At 40.4% G+C, this 26100-nt stretch overlaps 2 protein-coding genes across 2 annotated transcripts; both read right to left on the bottom strand.

The window, feature by feature from the left end:
* Positions 1-1756: 1756 nt before the first annotated feature.
* On the bottom strand, positions 1757-2689 carry LOC103681613 (olfactory receptor 7A17-like). Its single transcript, XM_008711186.1, has one exon. The coding sequence runs from the start codon at positions 2687-2689 to the stop codon at positions 1757-1759; it is 933 nt and encodes a 310-aa protein (XP_008709408.1).
* Positions 2690-12052: 9363 nt separating this feature from the next.
* LOC103681614 (olfactory receptor-like protein OLF4) lies at positions 12053-12880 on the bottom strand. The gene is made up of 2 exons (XM_040620916.1): positions 12529-12880; positions 12053-12243 (listed from the first exon to the last, which is right to left on the bottom strand). The coding sequence occupies exons 1-2, from the start codon at positions 12878-12880 to the stop codon at positions 12053-12055; spliced, it is 543 nt and encodes a 180-aa protein (XP_040476850.1).
* Between the last annotated feature and the right edge of the window lie 13220 nt (positions 12881-26100).

Below are 26100 nucleotides of genomic sequence, written 5' to 3'. Positions count from 1 at the left end.
CAGCTCTCCTGTGAAGTGTCCTCTGATCACGCAGGTGAAGAGATTTCTGAGCAGGAAGGAGGCACAAGATGGGTGATACGGATATTGTTCATTAGCCATCCTTTAGCACTTGTGACAGATATTAGGACAGGGAGGTATTTTGTGTAACAATAGAGAGTGATATTAGCAGGTTGCATTGGAAGATTTCAAGTAGAAACAGGAAGATAATTCGGTGATAAAATATACAAGATACTAACCAACCCCTTACCTCAATGAATAAACCTCAGTTGTGGACAGTGAACTTCTAGGCTTCAAGAAATAGATGCACAGTACGAGCTGAGATATTAAAAAAGGAAAATAGAAAAAAAAGAAATATTTTGTGTAGTAACAAAATGGATGTTTTGAAATTCTGCATCATCCTATTTATGGTCATCCTGACACTAAGAATATAGCTGCTCAATCTGTTTGTTCAAATTTGTCTTTCCCTGTAGACGCCCCTTGGAGAGAGATACTTGTTCATCCCTGTCTGCCAGGGCCTGCAGGAGGCTTCCTGGACAGGGAGCTGAATCACAGAATAAAAGCAGGAGACCACTTGAGAAACACAAGAGCACCTTTCTAGAGTAACTGCCTGACATTCAGCTTTTGATTTCTGAAGCATGCATCTCAAAGGCAGTCAGGTTGAATAAACACACTGTGAGGTGTGGGTAACAATGACCAGAGAAGCGCTCAGGCTGCCCCCCCCACCCCCATGAAGTACCTCTTCAAAAAAGCCCTTGGTAAACCTCCATAGGGAGACAGGACTGGCCCTGCTTTTCCCATTCAGCACCAAAATTCTAATCATATAAAAATCTCCCATAAATTGTGAACCCACAAACCCCTAACACTCTGGCCATGGACCCTAATAAAGGGGGATCCCTCAGCAGTGCTCTGTCTTTCCTTCTCAATGCCTCTCTCCCCCTTTGAGACATCTCCAAATGGCTTTAGGGATCCCATGTGCCCTCCAGGACCTGTGAGGAATAGACCTGGTTTTGTTAGAGTTCTCTGATGGGTGCTGCTGAGGCCTGTCTTGCAATCACAGTAAGAACCCAAGGACTGGTGCAGCCACAGCAGAGGCTCTGGTCAGGGAAGCATCAGTGGGAATGTCCACAAGCACAGGGCGCAGGGGGGTGCCCAGGCTTTCCTAGCCTGAGCATCCCTGTCAGTAGCCTGAGACTTAAAGGGAACAGTGTTAGAGTCCACATTATCAGGAACAGAGGTGAAGGAAGTGGTGAAACAAGATTGACAGACTCAAAGTGAAAACTGGTTTTGAATTCTCCTCTACAATAACAATAAAGTTATGTGTAGGGCTTAATGGCCAAGTGTTGTTTCTTCCATAAGAGAAATAAAAGTCATGATTATTCTTTTGGTAAATCTAGGGAAAATTTACTTGACATGGTATAAGTCATTTGAAATAAAATTAATTTTAAGAAATCCAACATGTCCCATGTAAGATACAGAAATTTCCAGGCATTTGAGATCCACGTTTGGGGAAAAAGTAAGGAATGTATGAAAATGGACAAAGGAGAAAACTGTCTGTGTATCAGAGCAGAAGCTTAATAAAGTGAGTTATTGAAATGTATGGAGAAGTTGAATTATTTAAAAAAAAAAGGAAATTCCAAGAATTAAGTAGGAGAAGCAGATTCTACTTACACAACCTGATTGAAGAATGGCAATTCATGGTTCTGAGGCTGTGACCCTGCAGTCATGGGCACTCCTCCAGCCACAGGACCATTGGCCCTTACATCACTGGAACCCCAATGATTCTTTTCAGAGTCCTCTTTATGTCTCTGTTCTTCAGGCTGTAGATGAAGGGGTTCAGCATGGGGGTGACCACCGTGTACATCACCGAGGCCACTGCACTTGCGTGCGAGCTCTGGGTAGCAGAAGAGCTAAGGTACACTCCTAGGCTCGTACAATAAAATAAGGAGACAACTGAGAGGTGAGATGCACAGGTGGAAAATGCTTTATACTTGCCCTGAGCTGATGAGATCCTATGTATGGAGGAACCTATCTTACAGTAAGAGTAAAGGATTCCAGCCAGGGGAGGACCAGCCAGCAGGACAGTTGCAAAATTCATCACCATGTAATTAAGAAAGGTGTCGGAACAGGCCTGCCCAATGACCTGATTGAGTTCACAGAAGAAGTGGGGGATTTCCATGCCTGTACAGAAGGTCAGCCGTAACAACATTAAGCTCTGTAACGAGGAATTAAGAACACTGATAATCCAGGACACCAGAACCAGCAGCCCACAGAGCTGGGGGTTCATGATGACCGTGTAGTGCAGGGGCTGACAGATGGCCACAAAGCGGTCATAGGCCATCACAGTCAGGAGAAAATCATCCCAGCCTGCAAAGAGTAGGAAAAAGTACATCTGCATGATGCATCCTGCAAAGGTTATGACTTTGCTCTGAGTCTGGATGTTCCACAGCATCTTGGGGATGGTGGTGGAGGTGAAACAGATGTCTACAAAGGACAGGTTGGCCAGGAAGAAGTACATGGGGGTGTGGAGGTGGGAGTCAGAGCTGACGGCCAGGATGAGGAGCAGGTTTCCACACACAGTGATCAGGTACATGGAGAGGAAAAGCCCAAATATTAGGGGCTGAAGTTCTGGTTTCTCTGAAAATCCCAGAAGAAGAAACTCTGAAATTCCTGTATCATTGTCTGGTTCCATGTGGTGGACATGACTACAAAGAAAGAAAAGAAAATAGCATAAAAATATTCAAGTAATTGGGCTTCATTTATTTATTTAGTATGTTTTTTTTTTTCATTTTTTAAACTTTTACTTTAAATGTCATTAGTTAACCTAAAGTGTCAATTTTGCTTCAAGTGAACAGTACAGTGATTCAACACTTTCATACAACACCTGGTGCTCATCACAGGTCCCCTCCTTAATCCCCATCCCCCATTTCATCCATCCCCCTCCATGTCCCCTCTGGGAACCAAGAGGGTATTCTCTGTAGGCTGTTTCTTGGTTTGTCTCTTTTTCTCTCTTTTTTCTCCTGGGTTTATTTGTTTTGTTTCTTCAATTCCACATGTCTGAAATCTCTGACTGACTTATTTTGCTTAGCATAATACTCTCTAGCTCCATCCATGTCATTGCAAATGGCAAGGTTTCATTTTGTTTTATGAATAAGATTTGTGTGTATGTGTCCACACACACACACATTATATATATACACACACACCACATCTTCTTTATCCATTCATCTATTGACTAACACCTGGGCTGTTTCCATAGTTTGGCTATTGTAGATAATGCTAAAATCATCCCAATGTGTGTATCCCTTTGAATTCATATTTTGTATTCTTTGGGTAAATACCCAGTGGTGTGATTGCTGGATCATAAGGTAGTCCTAGTTTTTCACTTTTTGAAGAAACTACATACCGTTTTCCAGATGGCTGCACCAGTTTGCTTTCCCAGCAACAGGGCAAGAGTGTTTCCCTTTCTCCACATCCTCACCAACAACTGTTGTTTCCTGTGTTGTTGATTTTAGCCATTCTGACAGGTGTGAGGTGATACTGCATATAGTTTTGATTAAGGGCAAATGGGCATTATTAACAGAGTGGCATGCTCTAATTTATATTTTCCTATCAAATTATATATATATAATATTATTTATTATATATATTATAATATATAAAATATATATAATATTTCCTATCAAATTTATATTTTATATTATAATTTATATTTTCCTATCAAATTATATATATAATATTATTTATTATATATATTATATATATAATATTTCCTATCAAATTATATATATATATATTTGTGTAGATCTGATCCCATTTAAGGGAAGTGACCTGACATCTCTGATTAGGAATTCCTGTCCCTTCAGCCCTTTCCCTAAGAGGGAAGGTATTACAGTTTGAAAGAGAAATGCTTTCCTGTATTTGAGGAATATATGTTGAGTAGTGACATCTTCTAGACAAAGACCATAGGGTTCTGAGATACAAAAGTCCATACGTCGCTTGGGGAAATCCCTAGTAGTGCATTTGCTGGGTTGTAGGGTAGCTCTGTTTTTAATGTTTTGTGCAAGTCCATACTATTTTCCAGAGTGGTTGTACTAGTTTACACTCCTAGCAGCAATGCAAGAGGATCCCCTTTCTCCACATCCTCGAAAATACCTGTTTTTTCCTGTGTTTTAATTTTAGCTATTCTGACTGGTATGAGTTGATATCTCGTTGTAGTTTTGATGTGTATTTCCCTGATGTTGAGTGATGTTGAGCATCTTTTCATGTGTCTGTTGGCCATCTGGATGTTTTCTCTGGAAAAATGTCTATGCATACCTTCTGCCCATTTCTTAACTGGTTTATTTTGGGGGGGGTGTTGAGTTTGGTAAGTTCTTTGTAGATTTCATATTCTAATTCTTGATGAGATATGTCATTTGCAAATATCATCTCCCATGCTATAGGTTGCACTACTAGGTATCTACCCAAAAGATAGAAAAATAATAATTTAAAGGGATACATGTACCCCAATGTTTATAGTGGCATTATCAACAATAGCCAAACTATGGAGAGAGCCCAAAAATCCACCGACTGATGAATGGATAAAGAAGAGTTGGCGCATATATATATATATGTATATATATGTATATATACATATATATATATGCATATATATACATATATATATATAATATGGAATATTACTCAGCCATCAAGAGGAATGCAATTTTGTCATTTGCAATGACTTGCATGGAGGTAGAGTTAATCATGCTAAGTGAAATAAGTCAGTCAGAGAAAGACAATTTCCATATGATTTCACTCATGTATGGATTTTAAGAAACTAAACAAATAATCAGAGTGGGAGATAAAAACTGAGGTAAACTAGGATACAAATTCTTATCTATAGAGAACAAACTGAGAGTTGCTGGAGGGAGGTAGATGGGGGATGGGTGAAATAGATGATGGGGATGAAGAATTGCACTTGTGGTGATGAGCAACCAGGGTTTATGGAGGCGATGAAATACTGAATTCTACACCTGTAACTAGTATTGCTCTGTGTGTTAACTACCTGGAATTGAAATAAAAACATGGAGGGGATAAAAGTCCATACAATTCAACGATGGAGAAAGAATATATATAATGAATTAAAAAATAATATATAATATCAGACAGTGACAGGTGTTATAAAGGGAAAAAAGGTAGGTATAAACAGAGTAGATGGGGAGGGTGCTATGTTTAATAGGATTTCAGGAAGACCTGCCAAGAAGGTGACATTTTAACAGAGGTTCCAGAAAGACTGAGCAGGAAGCAGGAGGATATCTGGGGGAGGTGGTTGCCCTGCAGGGAAAGCAGAGCAAAGGACATGCAGAAGGCACTTACTGCAGATCTGCAGATCTCAACATGCAGTCAGTGTGGTGAGGGAATGAGCAAGAGGGAGAGAGATGAGAGGTGGTGGCAGAGAATGTTGAGGACCGAGGTGGCCCTCCTGCCACTGACGGGACTTCAAGACACAAGAGTCCTTCCTTCACATGGTGTTCTTTGCATCTTATTAATTGTGTTCCAAGGTGTTCTGTGAATAGAGATAGATCCCTTCCTTATTTCTATCTGTTGATTAATATTCTGGCATTTAAGGGTGACACATTGGAGTATATGAACTCGGGTACCATTGCCCTGTGGACTGCTTATGCCCCACAACACACAGGTACACACACACACACACACACACACACACACACACTGTGCACTCTGACCTCCTAACACTGTTACTATCATGCTTTTCTCACCCCCAGCCACAATAATGTTGAAAGAAATGGTAAAAGGCAAACTGTCAACATCAAATTACCCTTACCCTGAAGAGTGTGTAAATGGTACTTAAATTCTAGTTAGTTGATGTGGAAACATGGGCTCCATTTTGATATGATCACATTGTGGCCCATTTTTAAATAAACACAAAAGAAGCTTCATAAAACATAGAAAGAAATGGACATGAGGGGTCAAGGAGATCTAATAAGCTCAGGGGGTTCCTGAGAGATTGTGATGAGCAGAAAGCTTCCCTGGTTCTGGCAGCATTCCAGCCCCAGTCCACTGCCCTGATGCCCAGAATAATTAAGAAAGCAGAAAACAAACAAGAATGGAGAGCTGGTTTTATGCTGTGAGGACGTTTTCCTGATTGAATATCCCTCTAGGAAAATGTGTAGAGGGAATAAAGCTGCAATTTACAGGAGAAAATACAGGATGTACTACCCAATGTAGGACAATAGGAGGGGATTTTTAAAGATGAAATAATAAAAGATTTTTCTGAATGATTATGAGGGCAAAACGTTTGGAGTCAGAAAACTAGGTTTTGAACATCAGATCTGCAACATATAAGATGTTTGATCTTTGAAGAGACGAGCAATCCATTCCAAATGTGACTATCCTCGGGCAGATAGTGGGGATAGCAGCACCCATCCTCCTGGGGTGGCAGACAGCGGTCATCACTACATGTAAGAAGCTTACAGCACAGTTCCTGCCTGTGAGTAATTGAGTTCTTTTCACTAGTGAACAGATTTGGCTGAGTTTTCTCCTCTTTTCACAAATGTCTCCATTGTATACACACCCTCGGTAATGAAGTATTACAAAGTAAAGCTAGTTAGCATACCCCATTTTGCATACAAAACACAATTTCTCATGTGAATACTCACTGCGAGAGAAGATGCTGAGAACTGTATGTCTCAGGAACTGCTGTTGCAAGGGAACAGCTACCTGCATGGGTCTGGAACTTTCTCTAAATACAGAACATACTCAAAAACAGCACATCCTAAAAAGGTCACTTCACAGATCTGCAAGCCAACTACTCCATTTTCCTGCTCCCCTCAGCTGCAGACTGCTTGAATATGTTCTAATGTCACTGGAACCAGTTTATGTCTCCCATTCCCTTCCTCTGTCGCATCCAACTGCCCTTCCATTCCCACCACGTACTGTCAACAATGATGCCTGTGTTGCTGAGTCCAAAGGGCACTTCTCTTTAGAACACATTACATAAATTAATTATAAATGAGTCTATCTCATCTCAGGTGACCTCAGGTAAAAGTTCTCAGGTTCCATTCTCTCTGATCCTTTCCTGAAATTCCTGCTGAGCTCTCAGACTCACCTGGGTGGGGTCTATAAGATGAAAGCCTCTGTGTGCAGGTCTGAATTCATCTCTAGATGGTTGATGATGGAGACAGAGCTCTGTTCCCAGACAGGACAGCAGGAAGCAGTGAAGCTTGGGTCACCCAGCCACACTTAGGAACACAAAATAACAACCATGTCCCGGCCAGTCCAAGGATTCACATGCTGACGTTCTAAAGCAGAGGAGATATTTACAGCTCCCCGTGTCTGCTCACTAGGCGCTGTTTCCATTGTTACTCCCACCTCAGAGTACTCATTCCCTGCGGGCCACTGGTCTGGACAGAAAGGAAAATATTCTTACGGATACTCTGTTCCTGGGAGACTAGAGTAGAAGTCAGGTAAATCCAGTTTTGTATTCCTCATTCTCATGAACTTGCCTGCCTTCCAGAGGTCTAACCTAGCACATCCCCTTAACCTTGAGATGATATTGAATTTATTTTGTTGATTGTTTACTTTATCATTTATACCTTTGGGGTGATGTTAATAAACAAGCCATGTGTTCCTCTTTGTGTGTGCTTTGGGGAGAAAAGTCTTAGTACTCAGGCTAGAGTCCGAAATAAATTTGTGTGATCCTTCAAAGTGAGGTCTCGTGAGTTGACACCAAATATATCCGTGAATACATCTTAATAGGCACAGTAATGTCCCCAGAATTTTTCCGCATCTTAACCTACAGAATCTGTGCATATGTCTTGTGTCATGACAAGGGAGAAGTAAGGTTGCCAATGGTATCAACATTGCCAGTCAGCTGACACTCGGGTAATGTTATTCTGATTATCCAGGTGGGCTCAATAGGTCACAGGGGTCCTCCACCTGTGGAAGGGGGAGGCAGAAGACTTGGAGTCACAGAGAGATTTCGAGGTGCTATGTTGCTGGCCTTGATGATAAAGGGAGGGCACATGGGTCAGGGAGTACAGGTGGCTCTAAAGCTGGAATAGGCAAGAAAACCTATTCTCCCCAGACCTTCAGAATGAACTCTTTCTGCAGGGACAGTGATTTTAGCCCAGGGGGACTTATTTCAGTCTTCTGGCTTCCAGAACTATCAGAAAATAAATGATTTGTTTTAAGGAACAGCATGGCCATTTGTTGCAACCACAGTAGAAATCTAATCCAGATATTAATCCAATACACTTTGTTAAAGGGAAATGAATTCACCCTTGGACCTTGTTCATTTTTATTCTCTTGGATAAGGATATTCAGTATCAAAATCCTACTTCAAGTAGACAAATCTGAAGTCACTTTGGAGCTGCTCAGCTCCAATAGCTGGTACAGAAACTCTCCCGTGCCATGAGCCAAGCTGACTTACAGACACTAAGGTAGAAAAACTGAATCCTTAAGGCGATTTGTTCTATCTTATATCTTGGTGTCCACATTTTTACATCCTTTTACTGTGTTGCTAATCTAAATATTCATTGTTTTCATTCTTTTTAAAAATTTATTTATTTATTTATTTATTTATTTATTTATTTATTTATTTTTTAAAGTTCCATGATTTATTACTTGCGTATAACACCCAGTGCCCCATGCAATATAAGGAGGGCACGTATTGCATTCTTTTCATTGTTATCCTCTCCCACTTTCTCTCAAGTTTCCTTTTGAATTGAAAGATGGCCTAATAATGAGTCCACACTTGTGCATATGAGAGCCTAAGTTTACTTCAAAGAAAAATGTGTATAAACACACACACACACACACACACACACACATCACACCCCTCACTTTGAATATTTTTGTAGGGATCTACAAAACATGACCACACCTTTGTTTATTAGCCACAATCTCTTTGAAATTAGTCTTATTATCCCATGTTATCTTCAGAAATTAGAAAACCAAGGCTCAGGGGCATTAAATTTTTTAATTTTTTTTTTATATTATGTTGGTCACCATACAGTACATCCCTGGTTTCTGATGCAAAGTTCGATGATTCATTAGTTGCGTATAACACCCAGTGCACCATGCAATACGTGCCCTCCTTACTACCCATCACCAGCCTATCCCATTCCCCCACCCCCTCCCCTCTGAAGCCCTCAGTTTGTTTCCCAGTCATATGATAATTGTCTTTCTCTGCTTAACTTATTTCACTTAGCATTATCTCCTCCAGTGCCGTCCATGTTGCAGCAAATGTTGAGAATTCGTTCTTTCTGATAGATGAGAAATATTCCTTTGTATATATGGACCACAGCTTCTTAATCCAGTCATCTGTTGAAGGGCATCTCGGTTCCTTCCACGATTTAGCTATTGTGGACAATGCTGCTATGAACATTGGGGTGCATATGGCCCTTCTCTTCACTATGTCTGTATCTTTGGAGTAAATACCCAGTATTTCAATGGCTGGGTCATAGGGTAGCTCAATTTTTAACTTTTTAAGGGACCTCCACACTGTTTTCCAGAGTGGCTGCACCAACTTGCATTCCCACGAACAATGTAGGAGGGAATCCCTTTCTCCACATCCTCTGCAGCAATTGCTGTTTCCTGCCTTGTTGATTTTTGCCATTCTAACTGGTGTAAGGTGGTATCTTAGTGTGGTTTTGATTTGAATTTCCTTGATGGCTAATGATTTTGAACATTTTTTATGTGTCTGTTGGCCATTTGTATGTCATCATTGGAAAAGTGTCTGTTCATATCTTCTGCATTAAATTTTAATAAGCTACAGAACCAAGTAGTTAAAGCTTATTGTGCACTTTCTGGAATTATATAGAAACAGAATCATTCAGAATGTTCTCCTAAATTTCATACAACTCCTCTATGCATCAGACAGTACACTTCAGTTTTTTTTATTATTATGTTATGTTAGTCACCATATAGTACATCCTTAGTTTTTGATGTAACGTTCCATGATTCATTACTTGCGTATAACACCCAGTGCACCATGCGATACGTGCCCTCCTTACTACCCATCACCAGCCTATCCCATTCCCCCACTGGCTCCCCTCTGAAGCCCTCAGTTTGTTTCTCAGAGTGCATTGTCTCTTGTGGTTCATGCCCCCTTCTATTTACCCCCCTTTCATTCTTCCCTTCCTTCTCCTACCGATCTCCCTGCTATTTCTTATATTCCACAAATGAGGGAAAACTTATGAAGTTGTCTTTCTCTGTACACTTCATTTAAAAAAATTTTTTATCAAAGTGTACTTGATGCACAAAGTTACAGTAGTTTCTGGTGTGCAAATTAGTGGTTCAACCAGCAACACTGTGTTATGCTGTGCTCACCACGAATGTCAAGCTGTATACTTTAAACAGGTGCAGCTCACTGTATGTAATTATACTTTGGTGATACAGTTGAAAGACAAAGTGTAGAGGAGCATGGCTGAGGGCGGGACCTGCAGCACTGGTAGAGCTGATTCACAGCGAACAGGGATGGAAGATATCTCTCCTAACAAGAATGAAATCAGTGTCTATTGGGATATGTAACCAATGAAATTAAATTAAGGCAATTCACATTTGGAATGTCTGCTCTCAATCAGTATCTGGTACTGATTTTCTATTCAAAGGACCCTTTCCCAAAGAATAAAAAAAGCCCAATGTGAATAGAAGGAAGGAAATCATAAAAAAGAAATGTTTTGTGTAGTAACAAAATGGATGTTTTGAAATTCTGCATCATCCTATTTATGGTCATCCTGACACTAAGGATATCCCTGCTCAATCTGTTTGTTCCAATTTGTCTTTCCCTGTAGACACCCCTGGGAGAGACATAATTGCTGATCCCTATCTGCCAGGGGTTGTGGGAGGCTTCCAGGACAGGGAGCTGAATCACAGAATAAGAGCAGGAGACCACCTGAGAAACACAAGAACACCTTTCTAGAGTAACTGCCTGACATTCAGCTTTTGATTTCTGAGGCATGCATCTCTAAGGCAGTCAGGTGGAATAAACACACTGTCCTGTGTGAACAGAGAAGCACTCAGGCTGGCCCCCCACCCCCATGAATTACCTCTTCAAAAAGCCTTTGGTAAACCTCCATAGGGAGACAGGACTGGCCCTGCTTTTCCCATTCAGCACGCAAATTCTAACCATATAAAAATCTCCCATAAAGTGTGAACCCACAAACCCTTAGCACTCTGGCCATGGACCCTACTAAAGGTTGATTCCTCAGTGGCACTCTCTCCTCTCCAACTCTCTCTCTCTCCCTTTGAGACTGCGTTGAATGGCCTTTGGGATCCCCTGTGCACTCCAGGACCCCAGGAATAAACCTGGTTTTATTAGGGTTCTCTGATGGTGCTGCTGAGGCCTGTCTTGCAGTCACAGTAAGAACCCAAGGGCTGGTGCAGCCACAGCAGAGGCTCTGGTCAGGGAAGCATCTGTGGGAATGTCCACAGCACAGGGGTGAAGGGGGTGCCCAGCTTTCCTAGCCTGAACATCCCTGTCCGGAGCCTGAGACTTAGAACAATGTTAGAGTCCACATTCTCAGGAAGAGGAGTGATAGTAGTGATGTAAAAACACTTAAAGACTCAAGGTGAAAACTATGGATTTGTATTTTCATCTACAAAATGTTATGTGAAGGGCTTAGTGGCCAACTGTAGTTTCTTCCACATGAAGAATATAATCATGATTATTCTTGGGAAATCTAGGGAAAATTTACATAACATAGTAAAAGCCATTTGAAATAAAATTATTTTTAAGAAATCCTACTTGCCCCATGTAAGATAGAGAAATTTCCAGGCATTTGAGAACCAAGTTTGGGGAAAAAAGTTAGGAATGTATGAAAATGGACAAAGAGGAAAGCAGTCTGGGTATCAGAGCAGAAGCTTAGTAAAATGAGTTACTTAAATGTATGGAGAAGTTGAACTCAAACAAATGGAAATTCCAGAAAATATATAGAAGGAGCAACTTCTGTTTCCACAGCCTGATCAGTTAATGGTAGTTCCTGGCTCTGAGGCTGTGAGCCCTGCAAACATGGGCAAGTCTTCATTCCCTGGATGATGGGCCCTTATATCACTGGAAACCTAATGACCTTTTCAGAGCCCTCTTTATGTCTGTGTTCCTCAGACTGTAGATGAAGGGGTTCAGCATGGGGGTGACCACCGTGTACATCACCGAGGCCACAGCACTTGCGTGGGAGCTCTGGGTAGCAGCAGAGCTAAGGTACACTCCCAGGACTGTGCAATAAAATAAGGAGACAACGGAGAGGTGAGATGCACAGGTGGAAAATGCTTTATACTTGCCCTGAGCTGATGATATTTTATGTGTGGAGGAAACTATCTTAGAGTAAGAGTAAAGGATTCCAGCCAGGGGAGCACCACCCAGTAGTACAATTCCAAAAGTCATCAACATGTCATTAAGAAAGGTATCAGAACAGGCATGCCCGATGACCTGATTGATTTCACAGAAAAAGTGGGGGATTTCCACCTCTGAACAGAAGGACAGATGCAACACCATTAAGCTTTGTAACAAGGAATTGAGAACACTGATGACCCAGGACACCAGAACCAGCAGTCCACAGAGCCAGGGGTTCATGATGACCGTGTAGTGCAGGGGCTGACAGATGGCCACAAAGCGGTCATAGGCCATCACAGTCAGGAGAAAGTCATCGCAGTCTCCAAAGATTATGAAGAAGTACATCTGGGTGATGCAGCCTGCATAGGTTATGACTTTCCTCTGAGTCTGGATGTTCCACAGCATCTTGGGGACAGTGGTGGAGGTGAAACAGATGTCTACAAAGGACAGGTTGGCCAGGAAGAAGTACATGGGGGTGTGGAGGTGGGAGTCTGAGCTGATGGCCATGATGATGAGAAGGTTTCCACACACAGTGATCAGGTACATGGAGAGGAAAAGAGCAAATATGAGAGACTGCACTTCTGGATCCTCAGAAAATCCCAGAAGAAGAAACTTTGAAATTCCTGTATCATTGTCTGTTTCCATGTGGTGGAGATGACTACAAGGAAAGAAAAAAAAAAGAGTGTAAAATTTTTCAAGTAATTGTGCTTCATTTATTTACTTATTACTCTGTTTTTTCATGTTTTTATGTTTTTCTTTAAATGTCAGTTAGTTAACCTAAGTGTCATATTTGTTTCAAGTGAACAGTGTAGTGATTCAACTTCAATACAACACCTGGTGCTCATCACAAGTGCCCTCCTTAATCCCCATCCCCCATTTCATCCATCCCCCTCCACCTCCCCTCTGATAACCAAGAGGGTGTTCCATGTAGTTCAGTGTCTGTTTCATGGCTTATCTCTTTTTCTCTCTTTTTTCCCCTGCGTTTATTTGTTTTGTTTCTTATATTCCATGTACGACTGAAATCGTATGTCACATGTCTTTCTCTGACTGACTTATTTCACTTAGCATAATACTCTCTAGCTCCATCCATGTTATTGCAAATGGCAAGATTTCATTTCATTTTATTAATAATATCCCATATACATCAATCTCCCACATCTTCTTTATCCATTCATCTGTTGACTGACACTTGAGCTGTTTCCAAGTTTGGCTATTGTAGATGATGCTGCTAAAAACTTTCTGTGTGTGTATCTTTCTGATTTAATATTTTTGTGTTCTTTGGGTAAATAACTAGCTGTGCAATTCCTGGATCATAGGGCAGTTCTTTTTTTTTTTTCTTTTTGAGAATCTACATACTGTTTTCCAGATGGTTGCCCCAGTTTGCATTCCCACAAACAGGGCAAGTGTGTTCCCCTTTCTCCACATCCTCACCAACAACTGTTGTTTCTTGTGTTGTTGATTTTAGCTATTCTGACAGGTGTGAGGTGATACTGCATTATAGTCTTGATTAGGGCAAATGGGCATTATTAGCAGAGTGACATGCTATAATTTATATTTTCTTATCAAGAAAGAAATATACATACTTTTACTGATGTTATCCTGTTTAAGGGAAGTGACCTTACATCTCTGATTAAGAATTCCTCTCTCTTTAGCCCTTTCCCTAAGAGGGCAGGTATTACAGTTTGAAAGAAAAATGCTTTCCTGCATTTGAGGAATATATGTTGAGTACTGACATATTCTAGACAAGGAACATAGGGTTCTGAGATACAAAGTCCATACATCTTTTGGGTAAATCCCTAGTAGTGCATTTGCTGGGTTATAGGGTAGCTCTATTTTTAACGTTTTGTGCAACTTCCATACTATTTTCCAGAGTGGTACTAGTTTACATTCCCACCAGCAATGCAAGAGGGTCCCCTTTCTCCACATCCTCGAAAATACCTGTTTTTTCCTGTGTTTTCATTTTAGCCATTCTGACTGGTGTGAGTTGAAATCTCATTGTAGTTTTGATGTGTATTTCCCTGATGTTGAGTGATGTTGAGCATCTTTTCATGTGTCTGTTGGCCATCTGGATGTTTTCTTTGGAAAAATGTCTATGCATACCTTCTGCCTATTTCTTAACTGGTTTATTTTGGGGGGGTGTTGAGTTTGGTAAGTTCTTTATAGATTTCAGATTCTAATTCTTGATGAGATATGTCACTTGCAAATGTCTTCTCCCATGTTGTAGGTTGCACTACTAGATATTTACCAAAAGTATGGAAAACTACACATTTGAAGGGGTCCTTGCACCTTGATGTTTTCAGCAGCAATATTAAAAATAACCAAGCTATAGAGAGAGCCCAAATGTCCACCGAATGATGAATGGATAAAAAATCGGGTATACATACACAAACATACCTATATATAATGGAATATTACTCGGCCATCAAAAGGAATGAAATTTTCTCATTTACAATGATCTGGATGGAGCTAGAGTATATTATGCAAAGTGAGATAAGTCAGCCAGAGAAAGACCATTACCATATGATTTCACTCATGTGTGAATTTTAAGAAACTACACAAATGAACATAGTGGGAGAAAAACAATAAGGCAAACCAGGAAATAGTCTCTTAACTATAGAGAACAAACTGAGGAGATAGGTGGTTAGGGGGATGGGTGAATTAGATGATGGGGATTAAGGAGGGCACTTGTAGTGATGAGCACCCAGGGTTTATGAAGGCATTGAATCACTAAATTCTACACCTGAATTAATATTTCACTGTATGTTAACTAACTGGAATTTAAATAAAAACATGACCTAACCCAAGCAGGAGAAGAGAAATAATAAAGATTAGAGCAGAGATAAATGAAATAGAAACCACTGAGGGCTTCAGAGGGGAGGGCGGTGGGGGACTGGGATAGGCCGGTGATGGGATTAAGGAGAACACATATTGCGTGGAACACTGGGTGTTATATGCAAATAATGAATCATGGAACATTACATCAAAAACTAGTGATATACTTTATGGTAACTAACATATTAAAAATTATTAATAAAAAAAGAAAAAGAAACTAGAAAATCAGTAGAACAGATCAAAGAAACTAGAAGCTGGTTCTATGAAAGAATTTATAAGATCAATAATCCACTGGCTAGACTTGTCCCAAAGAAAAGGGAAAGGACCCAAATTAATAAAGTCATGAATGCAGGGGAAGAGATCATGACTAACACCACAGAAATAAAACAATTATTAGAATTTATTACCAGCAATTACATGCCAACAAAGTAAGCAATCTAGGAGAAATGGTCACATTCCTAGAAAATTCTAAACTACCAAGACTGAAACAGGAAGAAGTAAACAATCTGAACAGACCAATAACCACGAACAAATTGGAACAGTCATCCAAAACCTCCAAAACACAGGAGTCCAGGTTTCCTAGGGGAATTCCACCAAACATTTAAGGAAGAAACAATGTCTGTTCTACTGAAGCTGTTTCAAAAATAGAAATGGAAGGAAAACTTCCAAACTCGTTCTATGAGGCCAGCATTACCCTGATCCCAAAACCAAACAACGAACCCATCAAAAAGGAGAATTACAGGCCAATATCCCTGATGAACATGGATGCCAAAATGCTCATTAAGATTCTACTCAATAGGATACAACCATACATTAAAAGGATTATTAACCATGACCAGGTGGGATTTATTCCTGGAATGCATGGAGAGTTCAACATCCATAAATCAATCAACGTGATAGAGCACATCCGTAAAAGAAAACACAAGAACCATATGATCCTCTCGGTCAATGCAGAGAAAGCATTTGAGAACATCTTTTCCTGATTAAAACTCTTCAAAGGGGGCACCTGGGTGGCTCAGTCGTTAAGCGTCTGCCTTTTGCTCAGGGCATGATCCCGGCATTCTGGGATCGAGCCCCGCATCAGGCTCCTCCGCTGGGAGCCTGCTTCTTCATCTCCCACTCCTCCTGCTCATGTTCCCTCTCTCGCTGACTGTCTCTCTCTCTGTCAAATAAATAAATAACATCTTAAAAAAATAAAACTCTTCAAAGTACAGGGATAAATGTCATCTATGAAAAGCCCAAAGGGAATATCATTCTAAATGGGGAATAAATGAGAGATTTTCATTTAAGATCAGGAACAGTACAAGGAGGCCCACTCTCACTATAATTGTTCAATGTAGTACTAGAAGTCCTAGCTTCAGCAATCAGAGAACAAAAATAATTAAAAAGGCATTCAAATTGGCAAAGAAGAGGTCAAACTCTCTGTTTTTAGCTGATGACATGATACTTTATGTGGAAAACCTTAATGATTCGACCCCAAGTTATTTGAACTCATACAGCAATCAGCAACGTGGCAGGATATGAAATCAACACAGAGAAATCAGTTGCTTTCCTATACATTAACAATGTAACTGAAGAAAAAGAAATTCAGGAATTGATTCCATTTACAATAGCTCCCAAAACTATAAGATACCTCGGAATAAACCTAACCAAAGAGGTAAATGATCTCTACTCTAGAAACCACAGAATACTTATGAAAGAAATGGAGGAAGACACAAAGAGATGGAAAAATATTCTAGACTCATAGATTGGAAGAATAAACCTTGTTAAAAACGTCTATGCTGGGGGGCCTGGGTTGCTCAGTCGTTAAGCGTCTGCCTCCGGCTCAGGGCATGATCCCGGCGTTCCGGGATCAAGCCCCACATCAGGCTCCTCTGCTGGGAGCCTGCTTCTTCTTCTTCTCCCACTCCCCCTACTTGTGTTCCCTCTCTTGCTGGCTGTCTCGCTCTCTCTCTGTTAAATAATTAAATAAAATTGTTAAAAAAACAAAAACAGTCTATGCTGCCCAGAGCAATCTACACATTCAATGCCATCCCTAACAAAATACCAATTACATTTTTCACAGAGCTGGAACAAATAATCCTAACATTTGTATGGAACCAGAAAAGACCTCAAATTGACAGGGGAATGTAGAAAACCAAAGCTGGGGGGCATCACGATGCCTGACTTCAAGTTACATTACAAAGCTGTGATCATCCAGACAGCCTTTTTTATTATTTTTTTTTATTTTTTATTGGCACAAAAACAGACACATAGATCAATGGAACAGAATAGAGAACCCAGAAATGGATCCTCAACTCTATGGTCAACTAATCTTCAAGAAAGCAGGAAAGAACATCCAATGGAAAAACAGCAGTTTCTTTAATAAATGGTACTGGGAAAACAGTACATCCACATCCAGTAGAATGAAGCTAGACTATTTTCTTACACCATATACCATGATAAACTCAAAATGGATCAAAGTCCTTTATGTGAGACAGGAATCCAACAAAATCCTAGAGGAGAACATAGGCAATAATCTCTTTGACCTTGGCCTCAGCAACTTCATTCAAGACAGGTCTCTAATGGCAAGGGAAAGAAATGCAAATATGAGCTTTTGGGACTTCATCAAGATAAAATGCTTCTGCACTGCAAGGAAACAGTCAACAAAACTAAGGCAACCCACGGAATGGGAGAAGATATTTGCAAATGACACTACAGACAAAGCACTGGTATCCAAGATCTACAAAGATCTTCTCAAACTTACCACCCATAAAACAAATAATCCAGTTGAGAAATGGGCAGAAGACATGAAGAGACACTTTTTTAAAGAAGACATACAAATGCCTAACAGAGACATGAAAAAATGTTCAACGTCACTAGCCATTATGGAAATACAAATCAAAACCACAGTGAGCCACCATCTTACACCAGTTAGAATGGCTAAACTTAACAAGACAGGAACCAACAAATGTTGGTGAAATTGTGGAGAAAGGGGAACCCTCTTACACTGTTGGTGGGAATGCCAGTTGGTACAGCCACTTTGGAAGGCAGTGTGGAGGTTCCTCAGATGTTAAAAATAGAGCTACCCAATGACACATTGATTGCGCTACCAGGTAATTACCCCAAAGATACAGATGTAGTGAAAGAAGGGGCACGTGAACCCCAATGATCATAGTAGCATTGTCCACAATAGCCAAACTGTCGAACGGAACTGAGATGTCCTTCAACAGACGAATGGATAAAGAAGATGTGTTTCATATATACAAAGGGATATTACTCATCCATCAGAAAGGGTGAATACCCCTCATTTGCATTGACATGGATGGAACCGGAGGGGATTATGTTAAGTGAAATAAGCGAAGCAGAGAAAGACAATTATCAAATGATTTCACTCCTATGTGGAACATGAGGAATAGAATGGAGGACCACAGGGGAAGGGAGGGAAAACGGAATGAGAAGAATCAGAGGGAAGACAAACCATGAAAGACTCTGGACTCTGGGAAACAAACTGAGGGTTAGAGAAGTGAGGGTGTGGGGGGATGGGGTGACGGGGTGATGGGTAATAACGTAGGTGCCTGTTGTGATGAGCACTGGGCTTTATATGCAACTAATGAATTGTTGAACACCACATTGAAAACTAATGATGTACTATATGCTGGCTAAGTGAATATAATTTTAAAAATGAAAAAAAAAAAACAAGAAATAAGCTAAAAAATAAAAGTAAATAAATAGATAAATAAAAACATGAAAAAATAAGTCCATAAAATCCAATGACAGAGAATAATATATATAAAAAATAAAAATCATATACTGTGTTAGATGGTGAGAGGAGATACGAATGAAAAAAGTCTGTATAAAAACGAATGGATTGGGAGTTTTAATAAGTTTGATAAACTAAGTTTTAATAGGAGTTCAGGAAGACCTGCCAAGAAGGTGACATTTTAACAGAGGTTCCAGAAAGACTGAGCAGGAGGCAGGAAGATATCTGGGGGAGGTGTGTGCCCTGCAGGGAAAGCAGAGCAAAGTCCCTGCAGAAGGCACTTACTGCAGATCTGCAGATCTCAACATGCAGTCAGTGCGGTGAGGGAATGAGCAAGAGGGAGAGAGGAGAGGTGGTGGCAGAGAATGTTGAGGACCGAGGGTGCTTTTCTGCCACTGATGGGACTTCATGACACAGAGAGTCCTTCCTTCACGTGGTGTTCTTTGCATCTTATTAATTGTGTTCCAAGGTGTTCTGTGAATAGAGATGGATCCCTTCCTTATTTCCATCTGTTGGTGAACATTCTGGCATGTAAGGATCACATATTGGAGTATATGAACTTGGGTACCATTGCCCTGAGGTCTTCTCATGCCCCACAACACACACACACACACACACACACACACACACTATGGTCACCCGGCACTGCATTACACTGTGCTTTTCTAGCCCGACAATATTGTTGAAAGAAATGGTGCAAGGCAAGCTGTCAACATCAGATTATCTTCACCCTGAGGACTGTGGAACTAATACTTAAATTCTAGTTAGTAAGCTTCCCATGGACATGGAAGCATGGGCTCCATTTTAATACAATCACCTTGTGCCTTATATTTAAAGAAACACACACACACACACACAAACAAAAAACCAGCTCCAAAACACAGAGAGGAAGGAAATGGGCACAAGAGGCAAAAGAGATCTCATAAGCTCAGGCAGTGCCTGAGAGATTGTGATGAGCAGAGAGCTTCCTTGGTTCTGGCAGCATTCCAGCCCCAGTGCACATCTCCTGATGTGCAGAATAATTAAGAAAGCAGAAAACAAACAAGAATGGAGTGATGTTTTAATGCTGTCAAGACATTTTACTGATTGAATATCCCTCTAGTTAAATGTGCAAAGGGAATAAACCTGCAATTTACAACAGAAAATACACAATCTATGGCAATATATGGGGATTATTGTTCTTTAAAATTTTTTAAATGATTTTATTTATTTATTTATTTATTTATTTATTTATTTATTTGGGAGAGAGACAGTGAGTGAGTGAGAGAAAGATAGAGCGAGCTCCAGAGAACACCCGTGCGGGGGTGGGGAGAGGGAGAGGGAGAAACAGGCTCCCAAATGAGAGGTAGCCTGACATGGGGATGGATCCCAGGACCCTGGGATTAGGATCTGGGTTGAAGGCAGATGCTTAACACACGGAGCCATGCAGTCACCCGAAGGGGATTTTTAAAGATGAAATAATAAAAGACTTTTCCAAATGATTTTAAGTGCTAAACTTTTGGAATCAGAAAACGAGGTTTTGAACCTCACATCTACCACATATAAGATGTTTGAACTTGGGAGAGACAAGCAATCCATTTCAAATGTGACTATCCTTAGGCAGATAGTGAGGATAGCAGCACCCATCCTCCTGGGGTGGCAGACTGGGGTCATCACTACATGTAAGAAGCTTACAGCACAGTTCCTGCCTGTGAGTAAATGAGTTATTTCCACGAGTGAACAGATTTGGCTGAGTTTTCTTTTCTTTTCACAAATGCTTCCACTGTATACACACCTCTCGGTAATGAGGTACTATAAAGTAAAGCTAGTTAGCATACTCCTTTTTGCATATAAAACACAATTTTTTTATGTGAATACTCCTTGAGAGAAGGTGCTGAGAACTGCATGTCTCAGGAACTGCTGTTGCAAGGGAACAGCTACCTGCATGGGTCTGGGGCTTTCTATAAATACAGAATATGTCAAAAACCACCACATCCTAAAAAGCTAACCACACATGCCTCTCAGCCCAATACTCTGTTTTCCTTCTCCCCTTGGCTGCAAAAACCTTGGATATGTTCTAATTTTACTGGAACCACTTTAGGTCCTCCAGTTCCTTCCCCCGTCTCATCCAACTGGTCTTCTATTCCCACCATGTATCATCAACAATGATGCCTGTATTGCTGAGACCATTGGACATTTCTCTTTTGAACACATCACATAAATAAATTATAAATGCGTCTACTTCATCTCAGGTGACCTCAGGTAAAAGTTCTCAGGTTCCATTCTCTCTGACCCTTTCCTGAAATTCCTGCTGAGCTCTCAGACTCACCTGGTGAGGTCTCTAAGGTGAAAGTCTCCCTGTGGATGTGCTGATTCCTCCCTGGATGGTTGTTGATGGAGATCGAACCTCTGTTTCCAGACAGGGCAGCAGAAAGCAGTGAAGCATGGGTCTCCCAGACAGACTTAGGAACACAAAAGCAACAACCATGTCCTGGCCAGTCCAAGGGTCCACAATGATGTTGTGAAGCAGAGGAGATATTTATAGCTCCCTGTGTCTGCTCACTAGGCGCTGTTTCCATTGTTACTCCCACCTCAGAGCACTTCATTCCCTGTGGGCCACTGATCTGGACAGAAAGGAACATGTTCTTGCTGTTACTCTGTTCCAGGGAGACCAGAGTAGAAGTCAGGTGACTGCAGTTTGTATTCCTCATTCTCCTGAACTTGCCTGCCTTCCAGAGGTCTAACCTCCTTGCACATCTCCTTAACCTTGAGATGATATTGAATTTATTTTGTTGATTGTTTACTTTATCATTTATACCTTTGGGGTGATGTTAATAAACAAGCCATGTGTTCCTCTTCGTGTGTGCTTTGGGGAGAACAGTCTAAGTACTCAGGCTAGAGTCCGAAATAAATTTGCGTGATTCTTCGAAGCGAGGTCCCGTGAGTTGACACCAAATATACCCGTGAATACGTCTTAATAGCACAGTAATGTCCCCAGAATTTTTCCGCATCTTAACCTACAGAATCTGTGCATATGTCTTGTGTCATGACAAGGGAGAAGTAAGGTTGCCAATGGTATCAACATTGCCAGTCAGCTGACACTCGGGTAATGTTATTCTGATTATCCAGGTGGGCTCAATAGGTCACAGGGGTCCTCCACCTGTGGAAGAGGGAGGCAGAACTCTTGGAGCCACAGAGAGATTTTGAGGTGCTATGTTGCTGGCCTTGATGATAAAGGGAGGGCACAGGGGTCAGGGAGTACAGGTGGCTCTAAAGCTGGAATAGGCAAGAAAACCTATTCTCCCCAGACCTTCAGAATGAACTCTTTCTGCAGTGACAGTGATTTTAGCCCAGGGGGACTTATTTCAGTCTTCTGGCTTCCAGAACTATCAGAAAATACATGATTTGTTTTAAGGAACAGCATGGCCATTTGTTGCAACCACAGTAAAAATCTAATCCAGATATTAATCCAATACACTTTGTTAAAGGGAAATGAATTCACCCTTGGACCTTGTTCATTTTTATTCTCTTGGATAAGGATATTCAGTATTGAAATCCTAATTCTAGTAGACAAATCTGAAGTCATTTTGGAGCTGCTCAGCTCCAATAGCTGGTACAGAAAATCTCCCGTGCCATGAGCCGAGCTGACTTACAGACACTAAGGTAGAAAAACTGAATCCTTAAGGCAATTTGTTCTATCTTAAATCTTGGTGTCCACATTTTTACATCCTTTTACTGTTACACACCAATCTAAATATACATTCTTTTCATTCTCATCCTCTCCCCCTTTCTCTCATGTTTTCTTGAGAATTGAAAGATGGCCTAATAATGAGTCCAAGAGTGTGCATATGATAGCCCATGTTTACTTCAAAGAAAAATGTGTATAAACACACACACACACACACACATACACACATCACACCCTTCACTTTGAACATTTTTGTAGGGATCTACAAAATATGACCACACCTTTGTTTATTAGCCACATTATCTCTTTGAAATTAGTTTTATTATCCTATGTTATCTTCAGAAATTAGAAAACTGAGACTCAGGGGCATTAAATTTTAATAAGTTACATAACCAAGTAGTTAAAGCTTATTGTGCACATTCTGGAATTATATAGAAACAGAATCATTCAGAATGTCCTCCTAAATTTCACACAACTCCTCTATGCATCAGACTGTACACTTCAGATTTTTTATTATTATGTAATGTTAGTCACCGTATAGCACATCCTTAGTTATTGATGTAAAGTTCCATGATTCATTACTTGCGTATAACTCCCAGTGCACCATGCAATACGTGCCCTCCTTACTACCCATCAGCAGCCTATCCCATTCCCCTACCCCCCTCCCCTCTGAAACCCTCAGGTTGTTTCCCAGAGTCCTTAGTCACTCTTGGTTCATTCCCTCTTCTGTTTACCCCCTCATTCATTCTTACCTTCCTTCTCCTATCGATCTCCCTGCTATTTCTTATGCTCCACAAATGAGGGAAACCATATGATAATTGTCTTTCTCTGTACACTTCATTTAAAAATATTTTTTTATCAAAGTGTAGTTGACACACAAAGTTACAGTAGTTTCTGGTATGCAAATTAGTGGTTCAACCAACAACACTTTATGTTATGCTGTGCTCACAACGAATGTCAAGCTGTATACTTTACACAGGTAACCAAGAGGGTGTTCTCTGTAGTTAAGAGCCTATTTCTTGGCTTGTCTCTTTTTCTCTCTTTTTTCCCCTGGGTTTATTTGTTTTGTTTCTTCAATTACACATATGCCTGAAGTCATATGTCACTTGTCTTTCTCTGACTGACTGATTTCACTTAGCATAATACTCTGTAGCTCCATCGTGTTATTGCAAATGGCAAGATTTCATTTCATTTTATGAATAATATCCCATATACACCAATCTCCCACATCTTCTTTAACCATTCACCTGTTGATTGACACCTGGGCTGTTTCCATAGTTTGCTTATTGTAGATAATGCTGCTAAAAACTTTCTGTATGTGTATCCTTCTGAATTAATATTTTTGTGTTCTTTGGGTAAGTACCTAGCAGTGCAATTCCTGGGTCATAGGGTAGATCTTTTTTTTTTTTTCTTTTCATTTTTCTTTTTGAGGAAACTGCCTACTGTTTTCCAGATGGCTGCACCAGTTTGCATTCCTACCAACAGGGCAAGAATGTTCCCCTTTCTCCACATCCTCACCAACAACTGTTGTTTCTTGAGTTGTTGATTTTAGCTATTATGACAGGTGTGAGGTGATATCTCATTACAGTTTTGATTAGGGGCAAATGGGCATTATTACAGAGTGACATGCTATAATTTATATTTTCTTTTTTTTTAAAGAGTTTATTTATTTACTCGACAGAGATAGAGACAGCCAGCGAGAGAGGGAACACAAGCAGGGGGAGTGGGAGAGGAAGAAGCAGGCTCATAGCGGAGGAGCCTGATGTGGGGCTCGATCCCACAAGGCCAGGATCACGCCCTGAGCTGAAGGCAGATGCTTAACCGCTGTGCCACCCAGGCGCCCCTATAATTTATATTTTCTTATTGAGAAAGAAATATATACATATTTTTGTGTAGATCTGATCCCATTTAAGGGAAGTGACCTGACATCTCTGATTAGGAATTCCTGTCCCTTCAGCCCTTTCCCTAAGAAAGCAGGTATTACAGTTTGAAAGAGAAATGCTTTCCTGTATTTGAGGAATGTACATTGAGTTTGTTGTCTTCTAGACAAAGACCATAGTGTTCTGAGATACAAAAATCCATACATCTTTTGGGTAAATCCCTAGTAGTGCATTTGCTGGGTTGTAGGGTAGCTCCATTTTTAATGTTTTGTGCAAGTCCATACTATTTTCCAGAGTGGTCGTACTAGTTTACATTCCCACCAGCAATGCAAGAGGATCCCCTTTCTCCACATCCTCGAAAATACCTGTTTTTTCCTGTGTTTTAATTTTAGCCATTCTGACTGGTGTGAGTTGATATGTCATTGTAGTTTTGATGTGTGTTTCCCTGATGTTGAGTGATGTTGAGCATCTTTTCATATGTCTGTTGGCCATCTGGATGTTTTCTTTGGAAAAATGTCTATTCATACCTTCTGCCCATTTCTTAATTGGTTTATTTTTTGTAGGGGGTGCTGAGTTTGATAAGTTCTTTATAGATTTTGGACACTAATTCTTGATGAGATATGTCATTTGCAAATATGATCTCCCATGCTGTAGGTTGCACTACTAGATATTTACCAAAAGTATAGAAAAGTACGAATTTAAAGGGGTCCTTGCACCTTGATGTTTTCAGCAGCAATATCAAAATTAACCAAGCTATAGAGAGAGCCCAAATGTCCACCGAATGATGAATGGATAAAAAACCTGTATATATACACATACATACTTATGTACAATGAAATATTACTCGGCCATCAAAAGGAATGAAATTTTCTCATTTACAATGATCTGGATGGAGCTAGAGTATATTATGCAAAGTGAGATAAGTCAGCCAGATAATGACCATTACCATATGATTTCACTCATGTGTGAAATTTAAGAAACTAAACAAACAAACAAAGTGGGAGAAAAACAATAAGGCAAACCAGGAAATAGTCTCTTTACTATAGAGAACAAACCGAGGAGATAGGTGGTTAGGGGGATGGGTAAATTAGATGATGGGGATTAAGGAGGGCACTTGTAGTGATGAGCACCCAGGGTTCATGAAGGCATTAAATCACTAAATTCTACACCTGAATTAATATTTCACTGTATGTTAACTAACTGGAATTTAAATAAAAACATGACCTAACCCAAGCAGGAGAAGAGAAATAATAAAGATTAGAGCAGAGATAAATGAAATAGAAACCACTGAGGGCTTCAGAGGGGAGGGGGGTGGGGGACTGGGATAGGCCGGTGATGGGATTAAGGAGAACACATATTGCGTGGAACACTGGGTGTTATATGCAAATAATGAATCATGGAACATTACATCAAAAACTAGTGATATACTTTATGGTAACTAACATATTAAAAATTATTAATAAAAAAAGAAAAAGAAACTAGAAAACCAGTAGAACAGATCAAAGAAACTAGAAGCTGGTTCTATGAAAGAATTTATAAGATCAATAATCCACTGGCTAGACTTGTCCCAAAGAAAAGGGAAAGGACCCAAATTAATAAAGTCATGAATGCAGGGGAAGAGATCATGACTAACACCACAGAAATA

Source organism: Ursus maritimus, unplaced genomic scaffold, assembly GCF_017311325.1.
Source record: "Ursus maritimus isolate PB19 unplaced genomic scaffold, ASM1731132v1 scaffold_37, whole genome shotgun sequence".
NCBI classification, from domain to species: Eukaryota; Metazoa; Chordata; class Mammalia; order Carnivora; family Ursidae; genus Ursus; species Ursus maritimus.
Note: the sequence above shows the minus strand (reverse complement) of the source record. Positions and strands in the feature narration are given on the sequence as shown.

Bases quoted from the DNA above. Each gene is read 5' to 3' on its own strand.
- LOC103681613 (XM_008711186.1), bottom strand. From the start codon at position 2,689: ATGGAACCAGACAATGATACAGGAATTTCAGAGTTTCTTCTTCTGGGA.
- LOC103681614 (XM_040620916.1), bottom strand. From the start codon at position 12,880: ATGTACCTGATCACTGTGTGTGGAAACCTTCTCATCATCATGGCCATC. The intron at 12,244-12,528 runs TCAGTGTTCTCA...CATCTCACCTCT, and splicing joins GGTTCTGGTGTCCTGGGTCA to CCGTTGTCTCCTTATTTTAT.